Source organism: Callorhinus ursinus, unplaced genomic scaffold (genome assembly GCF_003265705.2).
Source record: "Callorhinus ursinus isolate GAN/ISIS: 27379988/994484 unplaced genomic scaffold, GSC_fseal_2.0 scaffold1, whole genome shotgun sequence".
NCBI lineage: Eukaryota > Metazoa > Chordata > Mammalia > Carnivora > Otariidae > Callorhinus > Callorhinus ursinus.
In genome coordinates, this window is record NW_027397063.1 from 66,157,889 (window position 1) to 66,179,046 (window position 21,158).

The 21,158-nt window shown below is 35.9% G+C and overlaps 1 protein-coding gene across 5 annotated transcripts in view; it reads left to right on the forward strand.

The window, feature by feature from the left end:
* Nucleotides 1-19,297, forward strand: part of FGF12 (fibroblast growth factor 12) — a 570,000-nt gene extending 550,703 nt beyond the window's left edge. For all 5 annotated transcript variants that reach the window (XM_073895559.1, XM_073895561.1, XM_025876646.2 and 2 more), the window contains one exon: nt 14,505-19,297. In XM_073895559.1, coding sequence (XP_073751660.1) covers nt 14,505-14,623 — 119 coding nt within the window. In that variant the 3' untranslated portion in view covers nt 14,624-19,297. The remainder of the gene's footprint in view (nt 1-14,504) is intronic.
* Nucleotides 19,298-21,158: the final 1,861 nt, after the last annotated feature.

Genomic DNA, 21,158 nt, shown 5'->3' on the forward strand with positions numbered 1-21,158 from the left:
GGTTATCCCCCTTTTTTCCATTCCATTTCTATGAAGTGGATCCTAATATTATCCCCATTTGACAAATGTAGAAAATGAAGCACAGAGACATTGAGTAATTTGTCCTGTATCAAGCAGTTCGTAAGTGGCAGAGGCAGAATCCAAGCCAAGGCATTCTGACTCAAGCGAGCATGTGCTTAATCTCTGTGAGGATGAATGAAACTGCTTACAGTCTGAAGCCTGAAATGTAACCTCAACATAGCATAATAAGACCCTAGCAAATGCTGTGGAATAAATGTCTCCTATATGCTTCGCTCCTTTTTAAATCTAGAATATACTTGCTCACTCCTTAGAAATAAAAGCCTTTTAGATTCATGGAGACCTTCATGTTCTTATATTGCAACAGACCCATGAAATTCCTCAGTTCTCCCATAGCTTGTTTTACTTTGAGATCATTATTATAATGCAAAAATATGAACAAATTCCCAGTGATTCTCCATGCAGCTATGCTTTATGTTATCAAATGATGTAATTATATAATTACCATTAGTATCCAAGATGTGTGCACTTGAGGCTTTTTTAGACATTATTCTACTATGCAGCAAGAACTTCTCTCTGCTCACTAGGATCCCCAAACTATTTGTGCTACCACTACTATTACTACTATTACTAGTCTTACTGCATTTATATACAGTTTACTGTTTACTAGGCAGGTTGCATATGTTCATTAAAGGTCACAACAGCCTTATGTTATTACCCTCATCTTATAGATGAAGAGACCAATATTTAAAATAAGTATGTAAGTATGCCCTGGCCAATCAGAGGGCTAGATAAATACAGAACTGGGACTGCAATCTAGGAAGCCTACTGCCAAAGCCTATATACCTACCTCCTACATCATATGTCCCTTTAATCTGAAGTAAGCCTATGGATATGCTAATAATTAAAAACGTCAGTGATAGGAAAGCAGAAATGTTATACCATGAAACAACTTGCATAGTAAGCTAGCTCTAAACCATGCAAAATGGAGACAGATATACATGATATGACAAGATAAATTCATAGTGGTACATAATCAGATAGCATAGTTATGAGAATGCCATGTTAAAACTAAGCAAGAAAGGATAAAGAATATATCACTTTTTTCTTGACAAATGTTAACAGGCTTCATTTCCTGTTCCGCAAAAGAAAAATTTGGAGCAGATGATTCCTAAAGTTCTTTGACAGTGACATTCTGTGCATTCTTTATAATCACTTTATTGTAAAACCATGTTTCTTCAGGGAGCCCAGCTTAGGATTTATAAATAAAATGATTCTAAACACATATCCTTTATTGAATTATTGAATGAATAAAGTACAGTTTTATGAGCTACCCCCATAATGGGTGATTTGTAACTTTTGTTTAGAAGGAGTGGGATGAAAAACATTCTAGCCATAACCCATTGTAAAGGAAGTTTTTGGTAATATTTTTTTCCATAGGACAATTATAAAGCACGTAACTAGAATTCACTTTCAGAAGAGAGAGAAAATGACAAGTTTATAAGAGGTTAACCATATTGCTGGCTAACTGGAAAGGTTGTCAGTTATCTTTAGTTTTTAAAGGAATTTTTATAAATCTGTAAACCCACCACTGCATAGTTACCAACAGAGTCCAGTAGGGACTGTGGACTGTAAATGTCCCCCCCTCCTTGGGGAAGGAAATTGACCATTTACAGAGGGAAAGCCAGAGAAGGTTTGTTTTGTTTTGCAAATAGCTCTGCCTTTTCCCCAGTCCTGATGATGATATCCTTTTGAGTGTCAGGATTCCCAAAATTAAACTCTGCCAGTCCCAGGATCTTTAAGTCCTGCACTGATTATATGACAATAATTACCCACCAGCCCCTTTCCCATCATGTTCTCACTTTCCATCCTGGGTTTAGAACACAGGTGGTGTTAATGAAGAGTTGCAAGGGCATCTATTCAGACAGATGGATGGACGTGATATTTAAACCCATTACTATGTACACTTGCATGTCAACCGTTACTTACACGGGTCCCCTCCCCTGGAATTTAAGACAATGGAACAGGCTTCATGATTCCCAGTTTTGCCCTTTCAGACCATTGTTCACACCACAGATAAGTAACTCCCCCAGATTTAAATTGTCTTGGTGGTAACCTCCCCCTTTAGCTTTAGATACAGCAGCCAAATAGTTTTTGACAAAGAACAAGATACAGTCTCCTCCTTTTCTCCTCCCTCCTCCAAGAAGCTCATTACTCAGCTACTGCAGGTGGTTGGGTATTCAGAATCTGGTTCCTTCCTCCTGAAAAGAATGTGTGCACTTTTCAAAGATTTAAGCTTCAAGAACTTAATCCCGGAGGGAGAAATATGTTTCTACAGTAAAAGTAGTAAATACTAATTGAGAGTCATTGCTACAGAAATATTAAACTCTAAATAAAGGAACATTTGCTAATTTCCACCAATATATTTTCCAGTGGGGAGACAAGACACACACACACACACACACACACACACACACATTTAAATTATCCGTTTTTCCTGTTGTAACTGTTGATTTAAGCTAATAGAATCTAAGTACCAACAGTGTAACGTAGAGCAGTGTTTACCAAACATCAGTATCCCAGCCATCTGTAGTTAGAAATTCTCAGACCGGATCTCCAGAGCGATCTGGTTTTATTGTCCAAGTGATAATGATGGCAACCAGGATCAAGACTTAGTGTTCTAAATTGAATTTAGTGATTCTAGGCTCATTTTGATCAAGTCTGGCCATAGGCAATTATTTAAATTTATTCAGATTATTGTGATCAATATATTGGACTAAGCCTAATCTAACATAGAGTAAATTGTCACTCTGACACCATGGAATTGAATATACTAAACATGTTACATTTTGCCATTTCCTACTGCTATTAAGATGGCTGTATTCTAGTGCTGAGTTAAATTATTATATGGAGTAAATTAGAGCTAACACCAATTATTGCACTAAATTAACATTGACTAAAAGTAACCTTATACAAATCAATTAATCAAATATAAATAAATGTCTAGTTCTGATAAACATTTTGCCAATGATTTGCTAAGTAATTTTGAGAAAATAATTTACCCTCTTCAAACCTCAATAATCTCTGAAGATGAAGTTGATTATAAATGCCATCTGTTTCATAGGAATAACATGAAGATAAGACTGAAAGAAAGTTGGATATCCCAAATCTATTAGATCAATCTAAAGTGCGTTTTTCATTTTCCCTTGGAAACTGGACATTGTGTTTTTGGGTTATGTACTGGAGAAATGCTGTGAGGTGTGGTATTCACTAAGGGATTAGAGACAATGTAAATGAAATTTGGAGGGAAAATAATCTCTTCAAAAACCATACAATGAGATACCAAAGAACTGAACAAACCAAGAATCCTAATGTTTTAGGAGCTCTAAATGGGAGGATAGTAGTGGCAAGTTGATTTTGATATTTTTATTTCAATTGACTGGAAAAAAACTAAATGGTTTGTTTCCCAGAATCCTCTTTTGGACCCCACCATACTGAAAGACAGAAACAGAGCAAAAAAATACCTATAGCTGATGCCCCTGTTTGTTTTAATTATAGCAAATAGCTGCAATTCTCTCTCTCTCTGTGTCCATCTTTTGAGTTTGGAATCTCTGCCAGACTGTGACACCTTCTTCCCCCAAACCAGTGTAACTCATTCAAAGCAGCATTTTCCTGGCTTTGAATTTAGTCTTAAATAAAACCCTCCTACCTCTCCCTGCTACATCCTTCTTCCATATCTATCTCTCTCCTGCACACAAATATTGCTTCTCATCTCCTTCTAAATGAAGATATAGATCTTTGTGTTCACAATGTCTCTTAACTCTTCATAATAAATATTTACAGCATACCAGGTGCATTCCTTTGGCAATATATTGCTTCTGAACCAGCACTTAAAATTCTTTTACAGTTCCAAAGGGATTTCATGTGACATTAATTAAGGTGTGAAATTGCTTCATGTTAATTGCTCACACCCTTCCATGATCTGCGATTAAGACAATTAAATATCTTTAATGGTACATTAACAGAGCAATCTAACCTTTCCACTTCTTAGAAATTACAGCGGGCCAAGGACAATTCAATTAAATTGGTAGTAATAAAAAGATTAGTCATATTTCATTCTTCTTTGATGGAAACTGATATAGGATGGGGGTTCTTTATAGAGGGCCATTTATGAACTTTATCAGAAATTGGAGTTACATTGCCTCCATTTGGAAAACAGAATTTGTCAGCAACGACTACACTTGCCCTCCACACAGATTTTGCAATCTCCCTCACAGAGCAATACTGACAATCAAAGATTTACATCTAGCTCTCCCCATAATTATAAGAACACTCACTTTTTAAGTGATTTGCAGGAATCTAGAAATAATATGTCATGATTAGTAGCCACAGTATTGCTTTATATGACATTTGTGTGGCTCGTTATTGTTAACCTGCTTTCCTCCACAGAGTATCATTTGATAGTCACTAACACCCCGGGAATATGCAGTTTAAGATTATCATCCCAATTTTAAACATGAGGAAACTGAGTTTAAGAGAAGTTAAATAACTCACCCAGGTCCATATAGTTAGAAAGAGGTAAAACTATGACCAGAGCTGTCATCTCTATCAAAGACTGTCAGGGGATCCAATAAGGTCCTGGAGGATTGACCAGTGGGTCTATAACATACAGTCAATAGTGACTTGACAAGAGTAATTTCAGGGGTGTAGCAAGGAATAAATCTAATTGGAGTGGTTTCAAGTTATCACAGGAGGTAAAGAAAAAAAGAAAGTATTATGAAATCACACTTTTGAGGAGTTATGCGAAAAGAAAGGAGGGATAGAGAAATGGGGAGTTAGCTGGAGAGAAATATGGTAGTTACATAGTGTGATTGCTTGTTTGTTTAAAGCTATTACAGCCTATTTATAGACTGATGGGAACAACTGGGGAGAAGTAAGATTTGGCATTACAGGAGAGATGGTTACTAAATAACACTGACCAAAGGGGGTGGGATCATACTCGGAAGCGGCAAGTGGAGGGCCAGATTTAGACAGGCATGGGAAGAATTCAAGCACCAGAACACATGTGAGCAGATGTAGGCAGGTGGGTCATTTTCGTAGTGGAAATATGAAAACTTTCTCTTCTGCTGCTCTTTTCTAAGTGAAATACAAAGCAAGGTGGTTTACTGATTAAAAAAAAAAGGAAGGAAGGGAAGGAAGGAAGGAGGAAAATGGAGGAGAGAGAAGAGAGAGGAGAGAAAGACAAGACAAGAAAAGAAAGAAGACAGGCCTATAACCTGAGTCTGAGGAAGGTTTGAGGAGAAAGGAGAAGGTACGGAATGGCCCCTTAGAAAGAATGGGAGAGAAAACTGGCAAGAGAAATGTAGGAGGGTTCCAGGAAGTGCTGAGGACACCCATGAGGTTTGGGATGAAGGTTTCAACTTGAGACCAGTCAACAAAGTTTTATGTAGTTTGTTTGTTTGTTTTTTTCCAGACACATTAAACTATTTGACTATGAGCTTAGAGCAGGGACCTTAGAGTTAATCACACATGAATTTTAATGCTGATTCTGCCCTGTGGTGCCTTGCACTACTTCCAACAAACTACCCATTTTGTTCTTCAGTTTCCTTAGTTGCAAAAGGAACCAATAAAAGGATCTTTTAGATCATTTAAAATAACCAGAGTGTATATAAAGAGCAGATATACAGTAAGTGCTCAATTAATATTAGCTATGATAATGAGGACACTGACTGCTTAGGAGGTGACTGCTCACCTTAAGGGGTTGAACTGGGGATTTCTAGTGAATGCTAGGTCTTGAAGTAATACACGATGTAGGCTATGTTATAAGAAACTTTTGTGTCTCCTTGTGTCTGCACATGAGGAAGAATATTCTCTCATCAAATCTACCTCATTTTTACTCTGAAAGCTGCAGTGAATTCGTTCTGTTCCAATGTACTATGGATCAAGAAAAGTCAAAACATGAATAAAAGGAAACATCCAGAAGAAGGAGAGGAGAAGGGGGTATGGGTGGTGAGAAGGGGAAAAAGCGAAATAAATTGAAACAAGTACCAAAATAGAGGAAAATAGAAAACTGATTTGAAGAAAGAGTACTAAAGAACCAAACAGAAATGCTTCCCTTTTCAGAACATTGTCTCCTTTTACCAATTATCCAAAACCATTATGATCCCACATGTCTTAGAGGAATAATGGTATTTATATCCAAAACATTCTATGGGATAAAAAAGAGCATGTGTGTGTGTGTGTGTGTGTGTGTGTGTATGTGTGCTTTAAAGAATAAAGAGGGCAAGGAATGTGATCAAGAACCACCCAGGTGAAAGAACAGCAACGTTGTTAATCAGGCATTGTATCATCAGGACACTGAACATTCTTGATATTTAGATACTGAAACTTTGTTGGGAAAATACTGTGAAGTGAAATCAGAAAGAAACACAGTTGGAAATCAGTTCCATGCCAAGTGGTAGCCATTAAATCATGTCCACTGAAAATAAAATCTGTATCACAAAAGTAGTCCCCAGGGTCTCAGATGAAACATAGTAAGATTGTAACATCACAAATTGCCTAAATCCGGGAACTTGTTTCCAACTGTTAAATGGGCAGTGGCACTGAATGTGAGTTTCTGAGAAAGGTGATTGGGGAGCTGGGAGAACAAGAAATACAGGGGGTTAGATTTTTTGTTTGTTTGTTTCACTTTATTCCCAGTCTGAAAATTACTCCTCATCAAAAGAACTGGAGTATCAAACTGCTGTCCTAGCTGAAGTGGGCCAAATGCATACAACAGAAGACATAGGAAGAAAATATTCAAGAACAAAGAGACTTTTTTTTAAATGTAGAGCCTCCTAGAGCAAAATAAATATATTCCTAAAGAAATAATAGCTTATTGTATAGACAGTGATGGTAAATCTCCCCGCCCCTTAAAAATCATGTACTTTGAAATAATGCAAAGTAAGAGATCAGAGGTCATTGCAATTACTAATAAGGACCTGATTATCAGGAAGAGAAAAACTTAATCTTCCATAGTATGGGGCTGATTTGAGAAGCACGATTGGGAGCTGTAAAATTTATATAACTATTTGGAGTTCAGAACCTAGGCAGTTTCCTAGGCATGCTTCTTAAATGTTTCCCACAATTGTGTAGTGTATGTTTGGAAATTAACACCAGAACTCCAAAGTCTAGTACTAGTAGCTGTATAAAATTATGATTAATTTTTACTGTAAAGTATATGGATGCTCATATATGGGATTAGTAATTCTTGATTTATCATTTGTTGTTTAGTCTTCTTCAGTGCTACATTAAGCTCCCCACAAAACAAAAGGATAACTCTTCTCAACATGTTAGCTTGACCAAGTGAACCCCACCTTTCAGTTGTAGTCAAAATTATGGTACTTGGAGTATATCAGATATTGTATATATTAGAAAAGCAGCAGATTTCACACATAATGGTGCCTCAGCGAGGTCTGTGTCTAAGAAATTACAATTGTGTTTGCAACATATCAGAACTCATGAAAGTTTCAGATGCTGCCCGCCATTTGTTATAGGATCCGTGCTGTGAGATTCAGTTTGACTGATTCTTCCTACTAATCTGACTGGCTATATTCATGTCATGCAAACATAGGTAGACATTTTTCTAGATAATGAGATTGAATACATAGATTTTCCCTATACACTCATGTACTTGATGGACATATTTTTTAACTCTTCATTCCCTATCAAATTGAGGCTGATAGACATCAGGATCATGGTTGAAAACATCCAGCTTGGAACTCTGGAGGTCTGACACGAATTAGCCCTGCTGGGCTTATTCTTCCCTATTTCTCTATTTTACCCCATTCTTCAACCAGTCCCTGTTTTTCTTATATAACTTGCACTTCATTTCTTCACTCTTTTTCAGTAGCCTATCCATCTGTCTAAATTCTCTGCCTCCTTCAAGGCTAAATCAGCATCAAATAGCTGTTGTTCTGTACTCATTTCCATTCACCTCTCTACTCTGGCTCTGAACACCCTGTGATTTGTGTGCACGTCTGTGCTCTCCTTCTTAGCCTTGAGCTCCGTGAGGGCCAGAATCAAGTGGTCATCTCTCACAGTTGCTATGGAATCTAGCGGAGTGCCTGGAATAAATTAAGTGTGCACCTTTTTATAGAATCAATGACCAAATCAATGCTTGTACCAATTCAGCTTTGGATATTAGTTCACAAAAGGGTAATTGAAAATGGAAGAGAGAAAAGAACATGAAAAGTCCAATTTAGGATGAAAGTGATGAAACATTAGTTAAGAAGGGCCAATAAATGTTTTGTGAGCCAGTTCCATCCTACCAAAGGCATCCAAGATACTCTACATCTCCCTAGTCTATGTATGAGCATCAGGACCAGTCGGGTCAGAAAATTTTCTCCCCTGTCCTCCCATCGTTCAGTAATTTATAGCTTTAGCTCCAGTCAGGACACTTCTCTTCCAGACAGCAACGAACTTTTCTAAGATGAACTGTCTAATAGAAATATCATATGAGCTACATACATAATTCAAATTGTTCTGGTAGTCACATTTAAAAAAATAAAAACAAACGTGACATAAATTTTATTTTTATTTTATTTTTATTTTTTTAGATTTCATTTATTTTTTTGACAGAGAGAGAGAGATACAGCGAGAGAGGAAGCACAGGCAGGGGGAGTGGGAGAGGAAGAAGCAGGCCCCCCACCGAGCAGGGAGCCCGACGCGGGGCCCGATCCCAGGACACTGGGATCATGACCTGAGCTGAAGGGACGCGGTTAATGACTGAACCACCCAGGCACCCCACGACATAAATTTTAATAATCTATTCAGCCCAGTATATCCAAAATATTATCTATTTAATATGTAACCAGTCAATACATTACTTGTGAGATATTTAGTGTTTTATAATTACAGCACATCTGAAATAGGACCAAGCGTGTTTTAAGTGCTCTGTGATCACATAGGCAAAATGGATATTATATTAGGCAGTGCATTCCTTGGATATTCTCATCAGATTTTCCTATACCCTTACCAACTCTATACCCCCTCAGTTATATCTCAATTCTCTCCATCTTACTATAGTACTAAGACTAATATTTTTGACTATTAGGGAATTTTTGGCTCTTCCCATGCAAATAAGACATTTCAGGCTTTAATAATCATTTCTTTGTTTGTAGCTTACACTCAGTATTTGTGTGTCTGTGATATTTTTTAAAAAAGTGTAATTATTAATTATGCTGTGTAAAATATACACAACATAAAATTGAACATTTTAACCATTGTAAGCGTGCATTTCAGTGCCGTTAAGTACATTCACATTGTACTTGCACACACTGTACCATTCTCCCTTCCCCCAGCCCCTGGCAACCACTGTTCTGCTTTCTGTATCTATGAATTTGACTACTTTAGGTATTCCACATAAATGGAATCATAAAATATTTGTCTTTTTGTGTCTGGCTTATTTCACTTAGCCTCATGTCCTCAAGGTTCATTCATGCTTGTGTCAGAGGTTCCTTACTTTTTTAAGGCTGAATAATATTGCATTATATGTATATACCACATCTTGTTTATCATTCATCCCTTGATAGACATTTTGGCCACCCCCACATTTTGACTATTGTAAATAATGCTGCTCTGAACATAGGTGTACAAATATCTGTTCACATCCCTGCTTTCATTTATTCTGGGTATATATCTAGAGGTGGAATTTCTGGATCATATAATAATTCTGTTTAATTTTTTGAGGAATCCCAGTATCGTTTTCCACAACGGCCATACATTTTATGTCTCCACCCGCAACTACGATGTTTTCAATTTCTCCACACACTCTCCATCACTTGTTACTTTGTTTTTGTTTTTTTGTTTTCCTTTTCAAAAATAGCCATCCTGCATTTGTTTTTATTACCATTTTCGGATGACATTAGGAATATTTAGTAGCGGTAAGGCCAACTTGGATCTCAATTAATAGATGGAGCTAATTTAAACATTGTCTGATATAAGACAATCATTTGTTCGTTTTTGATGAATTGCTCTTCTGCTTTTTTTTTTCTTTGAGATTTTATTTATTTGACAGAGAGACACAGAAAGAGAGGGAACATAAGCAGAGGGAGTGGGAGAGGGAGAAGCAGGCCTCCCGCAGAGAAGGGAGCCCAATGGGGGCCTCCAGGACCCTGGGATCATGACCTAAGCTGAAGGCAGACACTTAACGACTGAGCCACCCAGGCGCCCCTGCTCTTCTGCTTTTATTAAGAACTCTTGACTAGGATTTTGAAGCCTTACATTCTCATCCCGGCTCTGCTGTTACTCACCATCTGACTTTAGGGAAGTTGCTTAGTTTCTTTCATACTTAAAAAATTCGGATAAGAATTTCTCACTTTTGGGCACCTGGGTGGCTCAGTTGGTTAAGCGACTGCCTTCGGCTCAGGTCATGATCCTGGAGTCCCTGGGTGGAGTCCCGCATCGGGCTCCCTGCTCAGCGGGGAGCCTGCTTCTCCCTCTAACTCTCCCCCCTCTCATGTACTCTCTCTCTCTCTCTCTCTCTCTCTCTCTCTCATTCTCGCTCTCTCAAATAAATAAATAAATCTTTAAAAGAAAGAATTTCTCACTTTATTCACAAGGTTATTATAATTATCAAATGAGGTAGTCAATTTAAAATGGATTTGAGGGACCCCTGGGTGGCTCAATTGGTTGAGCATCTGCCTTTGGCTCAGGTCATGATCCCAGGGTCCTGGGATAGAGCCCTGCCACGTTGGGCTCCCAGCTCAGCAGGGAGTCTGCCTCTCTCTCTCTCCCTTGCCCCTCCCTCCCCACTTGTGCTCTCCCTCTCTCAAATAAATAAATAAAATCTCAAAAAAAAAATGGCTTTGAAAACTCTGAAATAATAGATTTATTTAAGGGATCAAAAGTTCATTTATAGGATTACCATTGTGGTTATTTGTACATCAAAGTGATTGGGTTTTACATTTTGGACATATAATGTACTTTGTAGAACATTTATACCTTCTGTTTTCTTCTTGTATTTTGTGTCATCATTTTATTGTGTATCATTTAGAATAGCACAGGTATGGAGTATTAATACAACTATCAAAGTTATATTACAGAAGAGGAATGTTTTCTCCTTTCTTTCTTTGATTTCTAATTATATATGTTCTTTTAATTACTTTTTCATTTTAAAATTTGATTGAGATTTGTACTCCTTGATTTGTCAGCTTGAGTTTAGGCAGTAATACTGACATCCTAGAGCCTATAAATAATGAAAATTAAAGCCCAAGAAATTAATCTGTTTGTTTGACAAAGTTTTTACTCTCTTTGTTTATATTTGCATGCAATTCCTAGATTGACTTAAGTTTGCTTTCTTTAAAGGAACAGTTCTTTCTGTTAACAGAAATACAGAAATTCAAATACTTGATTTATTGAGGGGGGGATTAGTGAACTAGGAAACCTACTTATTACTCTTCATTTTCCAACTAAGATATATGAACTACTTTTTTCAAAACCTGGAATTTTATTATTCCATTTAATGGAAATATTTGAAAGTTAGTAATTGAGTAGTCCTAGAGGAGAGCAAATTGTACACTCTGCTATGGTACTAATGAGTTTTGTTCTTTTTGAAACACTGAAAATGTTCAGACACCAATTTAAAATCCTCCTTTAGGTACTTGATATCAGGATGGAGATCAGGGTTAAGTTATTGGAAAAGTTATCTGCAGCAGTAATTATAATGACAGCATTTTGCATTGTCACAACTGAAGTATTTTATGTATAAGTGAGAAATAGCAAAAAAAAAAAAAGATAAAAGTTAAAAGCAAATGTCCTGGGAAGAATCTATGACATAAGGAAACTAAAAAATAAGTAGTAAAATAAGAAATTCAACTATAAAATTTAAAAAAATGCATGTTCTTTAATTTAAATTGGAAAGTAACATCCTGCAAGTATCTCTAAGTTGGAGTTTAAGAAATTTGCTGGTCAAAATCTATTATATATATAAATATACTTAAGATTTTATTTATTTATTTATTCAGAGAGAGAGCACACATGAGCTGGGGGGGGCAGAGGGAGAGGGGAGAGAGAATCTCAAGCAGACTCCTAGTTCTCAGCTGGGAGCCCAATGCGTGGCTCGATCCCAAGACCCTGAGATCATGACTTGAGCTGAAATCAAGAGTCAAATGCTTAACCAATTGAGCCACCCAGGTGCCCCTTCATATATATATATAATTTTTTTAAGATTATTTGTGTCATTCTTTGAGACCTGATTTAGCAGTTTGTAGTCAGGCCTAGGGATGTTTGGTTTTCAGAGCTGACTAGGTGGCAGAGTAGGGAAAACTGTTTTCCGGTATCACATGAATAACTTTCTTTCTTTCTTTGTTTTTTTTTTAAAGATTTTATTTATTTGACAGAGAGAGACACAGTGGGAGAGGGAACACAAGCAGGGGGAGTGGGAGAGGGAGAAGCAGGCTCCCTGCCGAGCAGAGAGCCCCATGCGGGCTTCGATCCCAGGACCCTGAGATCATGACCCGAGTCGAAGGCAGATGCCCAACGACTGAGCCACCCAGGTGCCCCATCACATGAATAACCTTCTAATAGAATCACTTCATTACTTCTGAGTTCCCTTGTGCACTTACCAGTTATAAATAAATAGCTGTATTTTATACATATAAATGTATGGTTTAATCTTGTTGCTTTTGACACTTTGCCCATAACAGAAATATAGGTAAGAGACATTAGACTTGAGAAATTTCAAGATTTCCATAGGATCTTCCATAAGCATCCTCTGTTGAAAGCAGAAACTTAAATTATCTACTGGCATCATCTGAAAATTACATCAATTCTTTCTGAACTCATTTCCTCTGTACAACTTTGCTACTGAGGCCAAAGGTCTTTTGAGATATTGGAGGGGCCATTTAGTGCAATAATTGAAATACTTTAAGATTTCATTTAAAATATATGTAAAAAATGAAATAAAATAAAAATAAATATGTGTAATAATTTTGCACAATATACTTAGCAACCATAGTTTGTATATTTTGTACTACCCAAAGTGTGGTTCCGTTTGCCAAGATCAGCAAGATTTTACTAAAAATGTAGAATCTCCACAAAAAACTTCTGTCTCAGAATCTGCATTTTAACAATATCCCTGGATGATTCGAAAGCACATTAACGTTTAAGAAGCTCTACCACTGAGATGTTGGGAACAAAAAACCTGCCTCCTCATCACTGAACTAGTCTAAAGAGAATATTTCTTGTATCTTAACTTTCTTAATCTCGTTTTGAATTTAGAATACTTTTAGCCCCCCCAAATTATCAATTTTTTCTCTGCAATCCGTTATTCAAAATTCTCATGAACAGATCAACTCCTTCATTTTCTTAAAAATCTTTGGATGCTTACTATCTGCCAGACATTTAATCCTCATAAAAATTTAGTTTTTTAGCTATGAGAGTGTGTCCAGTTTGACAGAGTTGGTGAGTGGCTGAGTGAGGATGTCAACCCAGGCAGTGTGCTCCCAAGTTGGTGCTCTTAACCACCACATGACATCTATTTGGTCATAGTCATGCTCAGGTTTCCTGCACAAGGCAAAGCCCAAGTGAGGAAGCTATTTGATTAGAAATAGCATTCAGATTACTAAAGCACTGCAGTGATGGTTCAATCGATGGAGGTACTTAACTATTTTTTCCTAAATCAAGGATAAAAATAATTCCTGATATTTAAGTGAAATATTTCATATGCTTGCACACATTTATTTCACAGCAGTATAAGGAATGAAGATTCTATCTTACATGAATAACTATGAATTGAAAAATATTCTTTCCATGCAGTAATCTAGCAATAGCTGTGATAATTCACAGATGACTGAACTTTAGAGCCAGACAAAACAATAGAGGAGAGAGGAACTGTTTTATATAGATATGAAATAAAATCTCACAGTTGCATATTCAAACATGGAACAATCAGGAAAATGGCATTTTGTTTGTTTGTTTGTTTTCCTCTGTCCTCCCTCCTATTATCATTTCTTATGTAGGATCCCTGAAAATTGGTGGTAAATATTTCAATTTGATATAACAATGTCATATTACTTGTAGTAGGGTAAAGATTAGGAGCATGTAATTAAGCATTTTTTTTTCTTTGCAAACTAGATTGCAGACCAAGGACTTTAAAAAGTATCTATTTCTATCCTTTTAATCTTATGCTCACAATGCCTCCTCAAACTCTAGACGAAAATCCCGTTATATAGTTTAGCAGACAGGTAAGACTCAAGCCTTATCTGGAAGAGGACAGAAACCACTCTCTGCAGTTCAAGAAGACTTAAAAGGTTATGACTGATAGAACTGGAAGTGGACCATTTGTATCCACTAAATATGTTATCAAGTTAAAACTCATTTTTACACTGGGGAGAAGAGCTAGTGATGAGAGTGAAGAATATTGTAAAATCAAATTTCAGATGTTTATTGAAGCCAAATTGATGTCTACAATTATAAAAAGTAATTGATGTAATTTTGCTTTTCAGTGTGTATGTACAGAGAGCCATCACTTCATGAAATTGGAGAAAAACAAGGGCGTTCAAGGAAAAGTTCTGGAACACCAACCATGAATGGAGGCAAAGTCGTGAATCAAGATTCAACATAGCTGAGAACTCTTCCCTTTGTCCCTCTTCATCCCTTCCCTTTCTCCCCTCCCCTTTACCCATTTCCTTCCAGTAAATCCACCCAAGGAGAGGAAAACAAAATGGCAACCCAGGACCTAGTGACTAAGATTCTGCACTCAAAAATCTTCCTTTGTGTAGGACAAAGAAATTGAACCAAAGCTTGCCTGTTGCAATGTGGTAGAAAATGCACATGCACAAATATTAGCACACATAAAATCAAGGGAAACAAACAAGTCAAGACACCACAACATTGTGTTATTATTAATAGAGGGCTAATTATAGTGAAGACATAACTATAATAAATTTGAAATAAAGTTATTATCTTAAAGACAAGGGTTTTGGAGAATTGAACTTACAAATCAATGTAATACCTTGAGTAACTTAAACTTTGGATAATGCTGTGATGTGTGCTTTGTGTTGAATTTGAATTTTCTTTGGGCATCTGGAATTGACACATAATTACATCCTGTTTCCAGGATTTTTTTTTTACCATGATATTGAACATGTACAAATTATAGATTGTTCTAATGCCCATATGGTATAAGCCAGGAATCATTTAAAAGTTTAAAGTTTTATTCTTGAATTTGTTACTTACAATTATTTTATGCAAAAGTAGACTTTTGTTGAATTTAGTGGTATTAACTGATTTCATTCCTTCATAAAAAGTTTCAGATTAACCTAGTATATTATCATATTTTTTTTATCAAAGGAATTAATCCAGGATCTCATTTTTTTAGTTATTTAGGAAACAAAATGTGTTCTAAGGCTGAGTTTACTTACGGGAATTCTGTGTCATCGCCATGCCTGGGCAGTGATGAATAAGATATATGCTCTTATCATTTGGCCTGATTTTTCACATTGTGCACAGCTTTGAGAGTATAGGTGCATGTCTAGCTGTGTTAGAGAATTTTGTACCATCTCTTGCAGCAGGAAAGAAGGAAAAGGGGTTTCACACAAGGAAATAAATCCTAGGGGTCAAAGCAAATCGTATTTGCCTTTGTACCTTACCAGAGTTTTATGTATGTAGCATTTTCCAAACTTCAGGAAGAAATTGGGAGGCATGGCTGTGAAATTCCTAACTTACCATCTCATGAAGCCAGTGGCTTGCTTGTTGCTATATATCCTTGTTAATAAGTCTAGTTGACAATAATTCTGTCTCCTAGAACACAGAAGGGAAATTGATACACTGAATTTTCAAGGGGCATAGAGAAACAATATAGAATTAACAGCTATGGTTCCAAGGCACAGCGTTGTGTGAGCTTAATGTAGTTTAAAAAAAACTCAGTGTAAGGACTAGGCAAATGCATAGTTAGGAATACTCAAGTATTAGAAAAATATTAGGGAAGAAATGAATGTTGTACAATTGCCTTGGGGAAAAAAATAGATCTACTTAGTCCTACAAATCAGGAATGATATAGAAACATCCAAATTAAAACAAAACAGAATGTTAAAAAATGTATGCAGAATTATGGATATTATCAATGAGAAGACTTAGCATGTTACTTCTCCTATAGCTCTACTGTCCAGCATGTATTGTTCCAAATATGACTCCCTAAAATATAGACACTCTGCAGGAGCTCTAGGCCTCCACTTAAATGACCTTGCCATTGGTTGCTGTATTCTTTCAAAGTCAATGTAGTTCCCCTCACTCTACACAATCATTATTCTTTAATAGTGGTTTGTGTCCTTCACCAAGTATTCTATTTATGTTATCAGGAGGTTAGCAGAAAATGAAATGGAGTTGTAAAGAATAAAAGTTAGGCATCTAGGCAAGGATTTTGAACACACATTTGCAAAAGACATTTGTTTAACCAAAATATTTTGAAAGTAACAAATAAAGACATTTAAATTTAAAGAAAAAAAAAGAATGTTGCTCTTCTAGGAAAAAAATACCCTTGTAAAAAAAATTACCAATCTGGTTGTATTTCTCCTTGTCACTCTTGATTCAGCTTGATTTTAAACACACCTGTCACTTCTAGGAACAAACAAATCCCATGCACAAAGCCTTGTTTTCTTTGAAAAAATAAAAAGAAAGAGGCTTCTACAAAATGGGTCACAGGCTCATTTAGCATGAAATGACTTGAGATTTTATGGTGACACACACACACACACACACACACACCACAAATTCATCAGTAACACAATTGCAATTTCACAAAGTGTTATTAACTACACTAATGATTTCATGACAATATATTTAATCTGGTTCAATATTATGAAAAATGTGATAGAGATATAAACTCCCAACACAATTTTCCCCTCAATTGTCAATGGCTGTCCATCATTTATCACCGAGACTCCTATTTGTCTTCTTTCTGATAGCAATTAAGAAACAGATGTCTAACCACCCAATTTCTCTATTGTTTTTTTCATATCATTGAAGCAAATGTTGACCACAGTAAAATGTTTAGAAATTAGCTTTGGCTTATTTACAATTAATTTTGAAGAATAAATTGGAAACCTCCTATTTCTTTTACATATATTAACCTGACAAAAACTGTAGTTTAGAGCGTAGGGTGAACATTTGCTTAACTGCTGCTCACTTTTCAAGTACATAAAACCTTTAATAGAAAAAGTCAGTATTCACTGCCTAGGTTTTCAAACAATTACCAAATATAAACATATAATTATTCTATTTCTTCCAAAAACAAGAGCCAGTTTAAATAGTTTTTCAGGTTTCTTCCAAGTGAAAGAATTCTTAACTTTGATTTTTGTCATTCCAATTTCTGGGTCTCAATTCATCCATATCTTATGTTCCCATAAATAAAATAAACTCTTTTTTTAATGCATTGGGATATTCTCAGGAAAAATACAACTTTTAGTAAAGCTTTGTAATTGACTATGTACATATAAGTTAAGATGTGTTTATTCTAAGAGTCCTTATTGTAACATGTTTCAAAATCAATGGGCTTAAGAATGAAAACAAAACTTTTGAGAATCTCAAAATAGTTTTTTGGTCAATATATTTCACTTGATTTTTAAGCTAGAAGTTTGAGGTATAGAAACAAAATGGTGCTGAAGTTCCATTTGCTAATTTAGAGCCTTTTGTGCTTCAGGAAACTGGAGGACAGCCCGCCAACCTGTTCTTGATTATAGTAATAGTTTGGGTTTCGAATTTTACATATGAATTTCATAGCACATTTTTAGCCGCTATGGATTGGCACAATAAAAAGACATCAATTTGATGTAAATTGTGATGCTTTATGGGCCTCATTTTAATCCAGATAGCTTTTTAGAAGAATTCTTCAATTTAGGAAAATGACACTGCTGTAGATAGGTGTTATATCTATGGATGGTGGTCCTGTGGCGCCACTAGCAAGAGATGAGAGTATTAAGGGCAAAGTAAAGGATGAAGAATGGCTTATTGTGTATTGCAAAGTTTGAAGGTCCTAGTTTGAGACCACTGATTTCTTGGTGAAGAAGCATGACTACATCAACAGTAATTTTTTTAAACACAGACCCAGAAATAGCAAATCTATTCTATCCTCATGGCTTAGTCTACAAGGTCTTGCTCTGAGAAAGTTTTTCCATGATGTTACTTAATTTCGTCTGCACAAGGTGAGACATTCAAACATCAAAATTCCCTGCTCATTTTAATAGCATAAAAGGCTGAGATTATTTCTCTGTCATAAAATTGTAAATAGCATTTTTTAAATCAGAATCACATTTAAAACAGTGGATTGTTCTACAAATATATATGTGTATATACATATGCTTCTGAAATAAGGATATATAGAGTTTTTATTTGACTTGTGTTCTTTAGTCATAGCTAATCAAAAAATAAAGAGATTTGAATGCAAAACTTTATATACAAATGTATATTTCTAATGGTAATATAAATTGCCACTTTATAATAAAAAAAGGAACTGGTAGAAATAATAATCAAAGCACATGCTCCTTCAGAACGTCAGTGATTCTGAATTCCCTCTTTAACATAGAACTGAGGGGATTTTTAATTTATTTTTAAAAACTTATCTTAAAAAGCTATACTTCCTGACATAGATTCCATGAAAAGTCATTTCAGATTGAAAAGCTATGATTGAGGGCAGGAAAAAGGTGTTAAATGCAGATCTTTATTTTTTAGGATTTTTCCTTGGAGCCCAAGTTAAAAATTCAATATTTAAAATCTAAATTACATGAAAACTGCTAATGTTCAGAGATGATATATTAGGCTTCAGTAACAGAAGCAAAAATATATTTAACAGTACACTAGCTTTAAAATAGTGTCATCATAAACATTGAATCATTAGATGTTCTATTAGTTGGAAAAATGAGTTGATGTTTCTTTGTCTTTGCTCCAAGCACAACTTGAAGACACTGGCATTCATTTTACTTAAAGTTGTTCAAAAGTCCAAAATATACTCCCATTAATATAATTGGTATTAGCTCCATTACAAGGTTAAATGTTACAATTTTAAAAAATTATTGACACTGAAATGTTTAATAAACATGTTGTATGAGAAACTGAAATTAATGTTTCATTTTTGCATTGAAGCACAGACTATTCCAATCATTATTTTTTGAGATCAGATTTGTAAAATGTTTATACATCACAATCCTCCTGACGTAAAAAGGAATTAAAGTCTTGAGATGCTCATGCATGTAGACAAAATACTTGCACTTCTTTGTTTTTAGCATTAAACTTCTCTGGGAAGTCTCTCTCCTTTTTAAAAATGTGTTTATTTTATAATGTGTCAGTGAAAAAGTGCTGTGTCTTATAAAAGAAGATCAAACTTAGATTCACAGAAGGGGAATAAGTCAGAATTTTTATTGAGCATCATAGCCAAAAGTAAAAATTACTTACTAAATATGAAGAACCTAGTGGTCAACCTAATGTCTTTTTGAGGATTAAGAACTAGAGCACATTCATTTCTTCATTGATTCATAATGTACTAATTAGAGATGTGGTTGAGTTTAAGGATTGTAAACTAAATTTTAGTCTCAAAAAAAAAAAAATCTAAGAAAGGCCGACACATAAATAAATAAGGTAATACTGGAAAGTAAATGTTACAATAAGCTTCTCCATGCAACCGACAATGCAGCGATGAAGCCGAACGGGAAAACAGGGCTTGAAAAGAGAGTAGATATTTACTGAGCAATAAATGAGAGATGACAAGGAGCCCTTCAAGGAGAGGAAATAGTTTGAGGACAAGTTATGGAGACATGAAAGTCACACTTTACTTGGGAAATACTTATGAGTGAAAGGTGGAAATGGTGTTCAGATGAAGAGATGGGGGGCGGGGAAATGAGTTGATACCAATAACATTGAAAAGTCAAAGTTTTGTCAAGGCGGATTTTGGATTTGTTTGAGCCTCTGTATCTGTTACGATGCTTCTGGTTGCTCGGAACAGAATCCCCAGACCAAACTGGCACTTCTCCGGGTTCACACATCACCAGTGAGGCTTAATTTGTCTGCCGTTCTTCCAGCTCCGCCCACCTCCACGTGTGAGAACTTCCCTCTGCCAGTCAGGTATTCCTTCTCAAGTCATGAGTCGCTGACACCAAAGATGTATATAATCTGTTCTCTCTTTACAGTCCCGCCGGAAAAAAAAATCTAAAATCTCATTGGCCCAATTTGGGTAATGTATCCATACTTGGATGAACCACCGTGGCTAGGAATTTGAGATGGCTTGACTAGTTTAAGTGAACTTGAGCCTTTTCTTGGACTTGTCTGATGGATGCACTTCCCCAAGGATACAGGTCTGCGTAAATGAGGGGTGAATATTTGAATAAAATTCAGCGTCCATTTATCAAAAGGAGTTGGAAATGAATGCCGAGTAGCAAAACACAGCACATTTCCATTTTAGTTAATGAATGTATTTCCTACCACAACTTGTTGGATTTTCTAAAAACTGGCTGAGAAAATTTTGCAAATATTAGTGAATTAAAACTGCTGCCATAAACCACGGGGGGACAAACAAAGGCATTATAGATTCAATTCCCTAAATGCCTGCTATGCAAAGGCACCATGTGGGTCACTGAAGAAGACACAAACTGCTGCAATTTTAAAGAAAAGTGCATTTGACCACTCATTATCTCTGTCAGTGCTTTTAGATGAGCATCACAGAGAGCACTAGAAAATGCAGCTTGTTAATTTTAAATCAGAAGTTTATATCATATCTATTTTCTCATACCCATTAAAAAAAAAAACTGCAAGGATTAGGCTCTTAGAAAATGCTTCTCAAAATATCACCCAACAGTCATTCCAAGTCTTGAAGTCATGGCTATTTGGGACTTCAAGTCACCTGGGACAGCCATTTGGGCCATTCTCAAGTCTTTTCTATAGATTATAGCATATATTTGAACACTGGCTGATGATACATATTTAATCTCCCAAAGCAGCCTATTGCACTTGGCAGCAGTACTAGTTTTATAAAGTTCTTCTTTATATGAAGTAACTTGATCTTCTGTAGCTTCTACCCATTGTTTCAAATTTCACACCCTAGGTCTAGTCAATGTCAATTTAATCCTTTACCTGTGGGAGTCATATAGATATTTGAAGATCATAGTCATCTC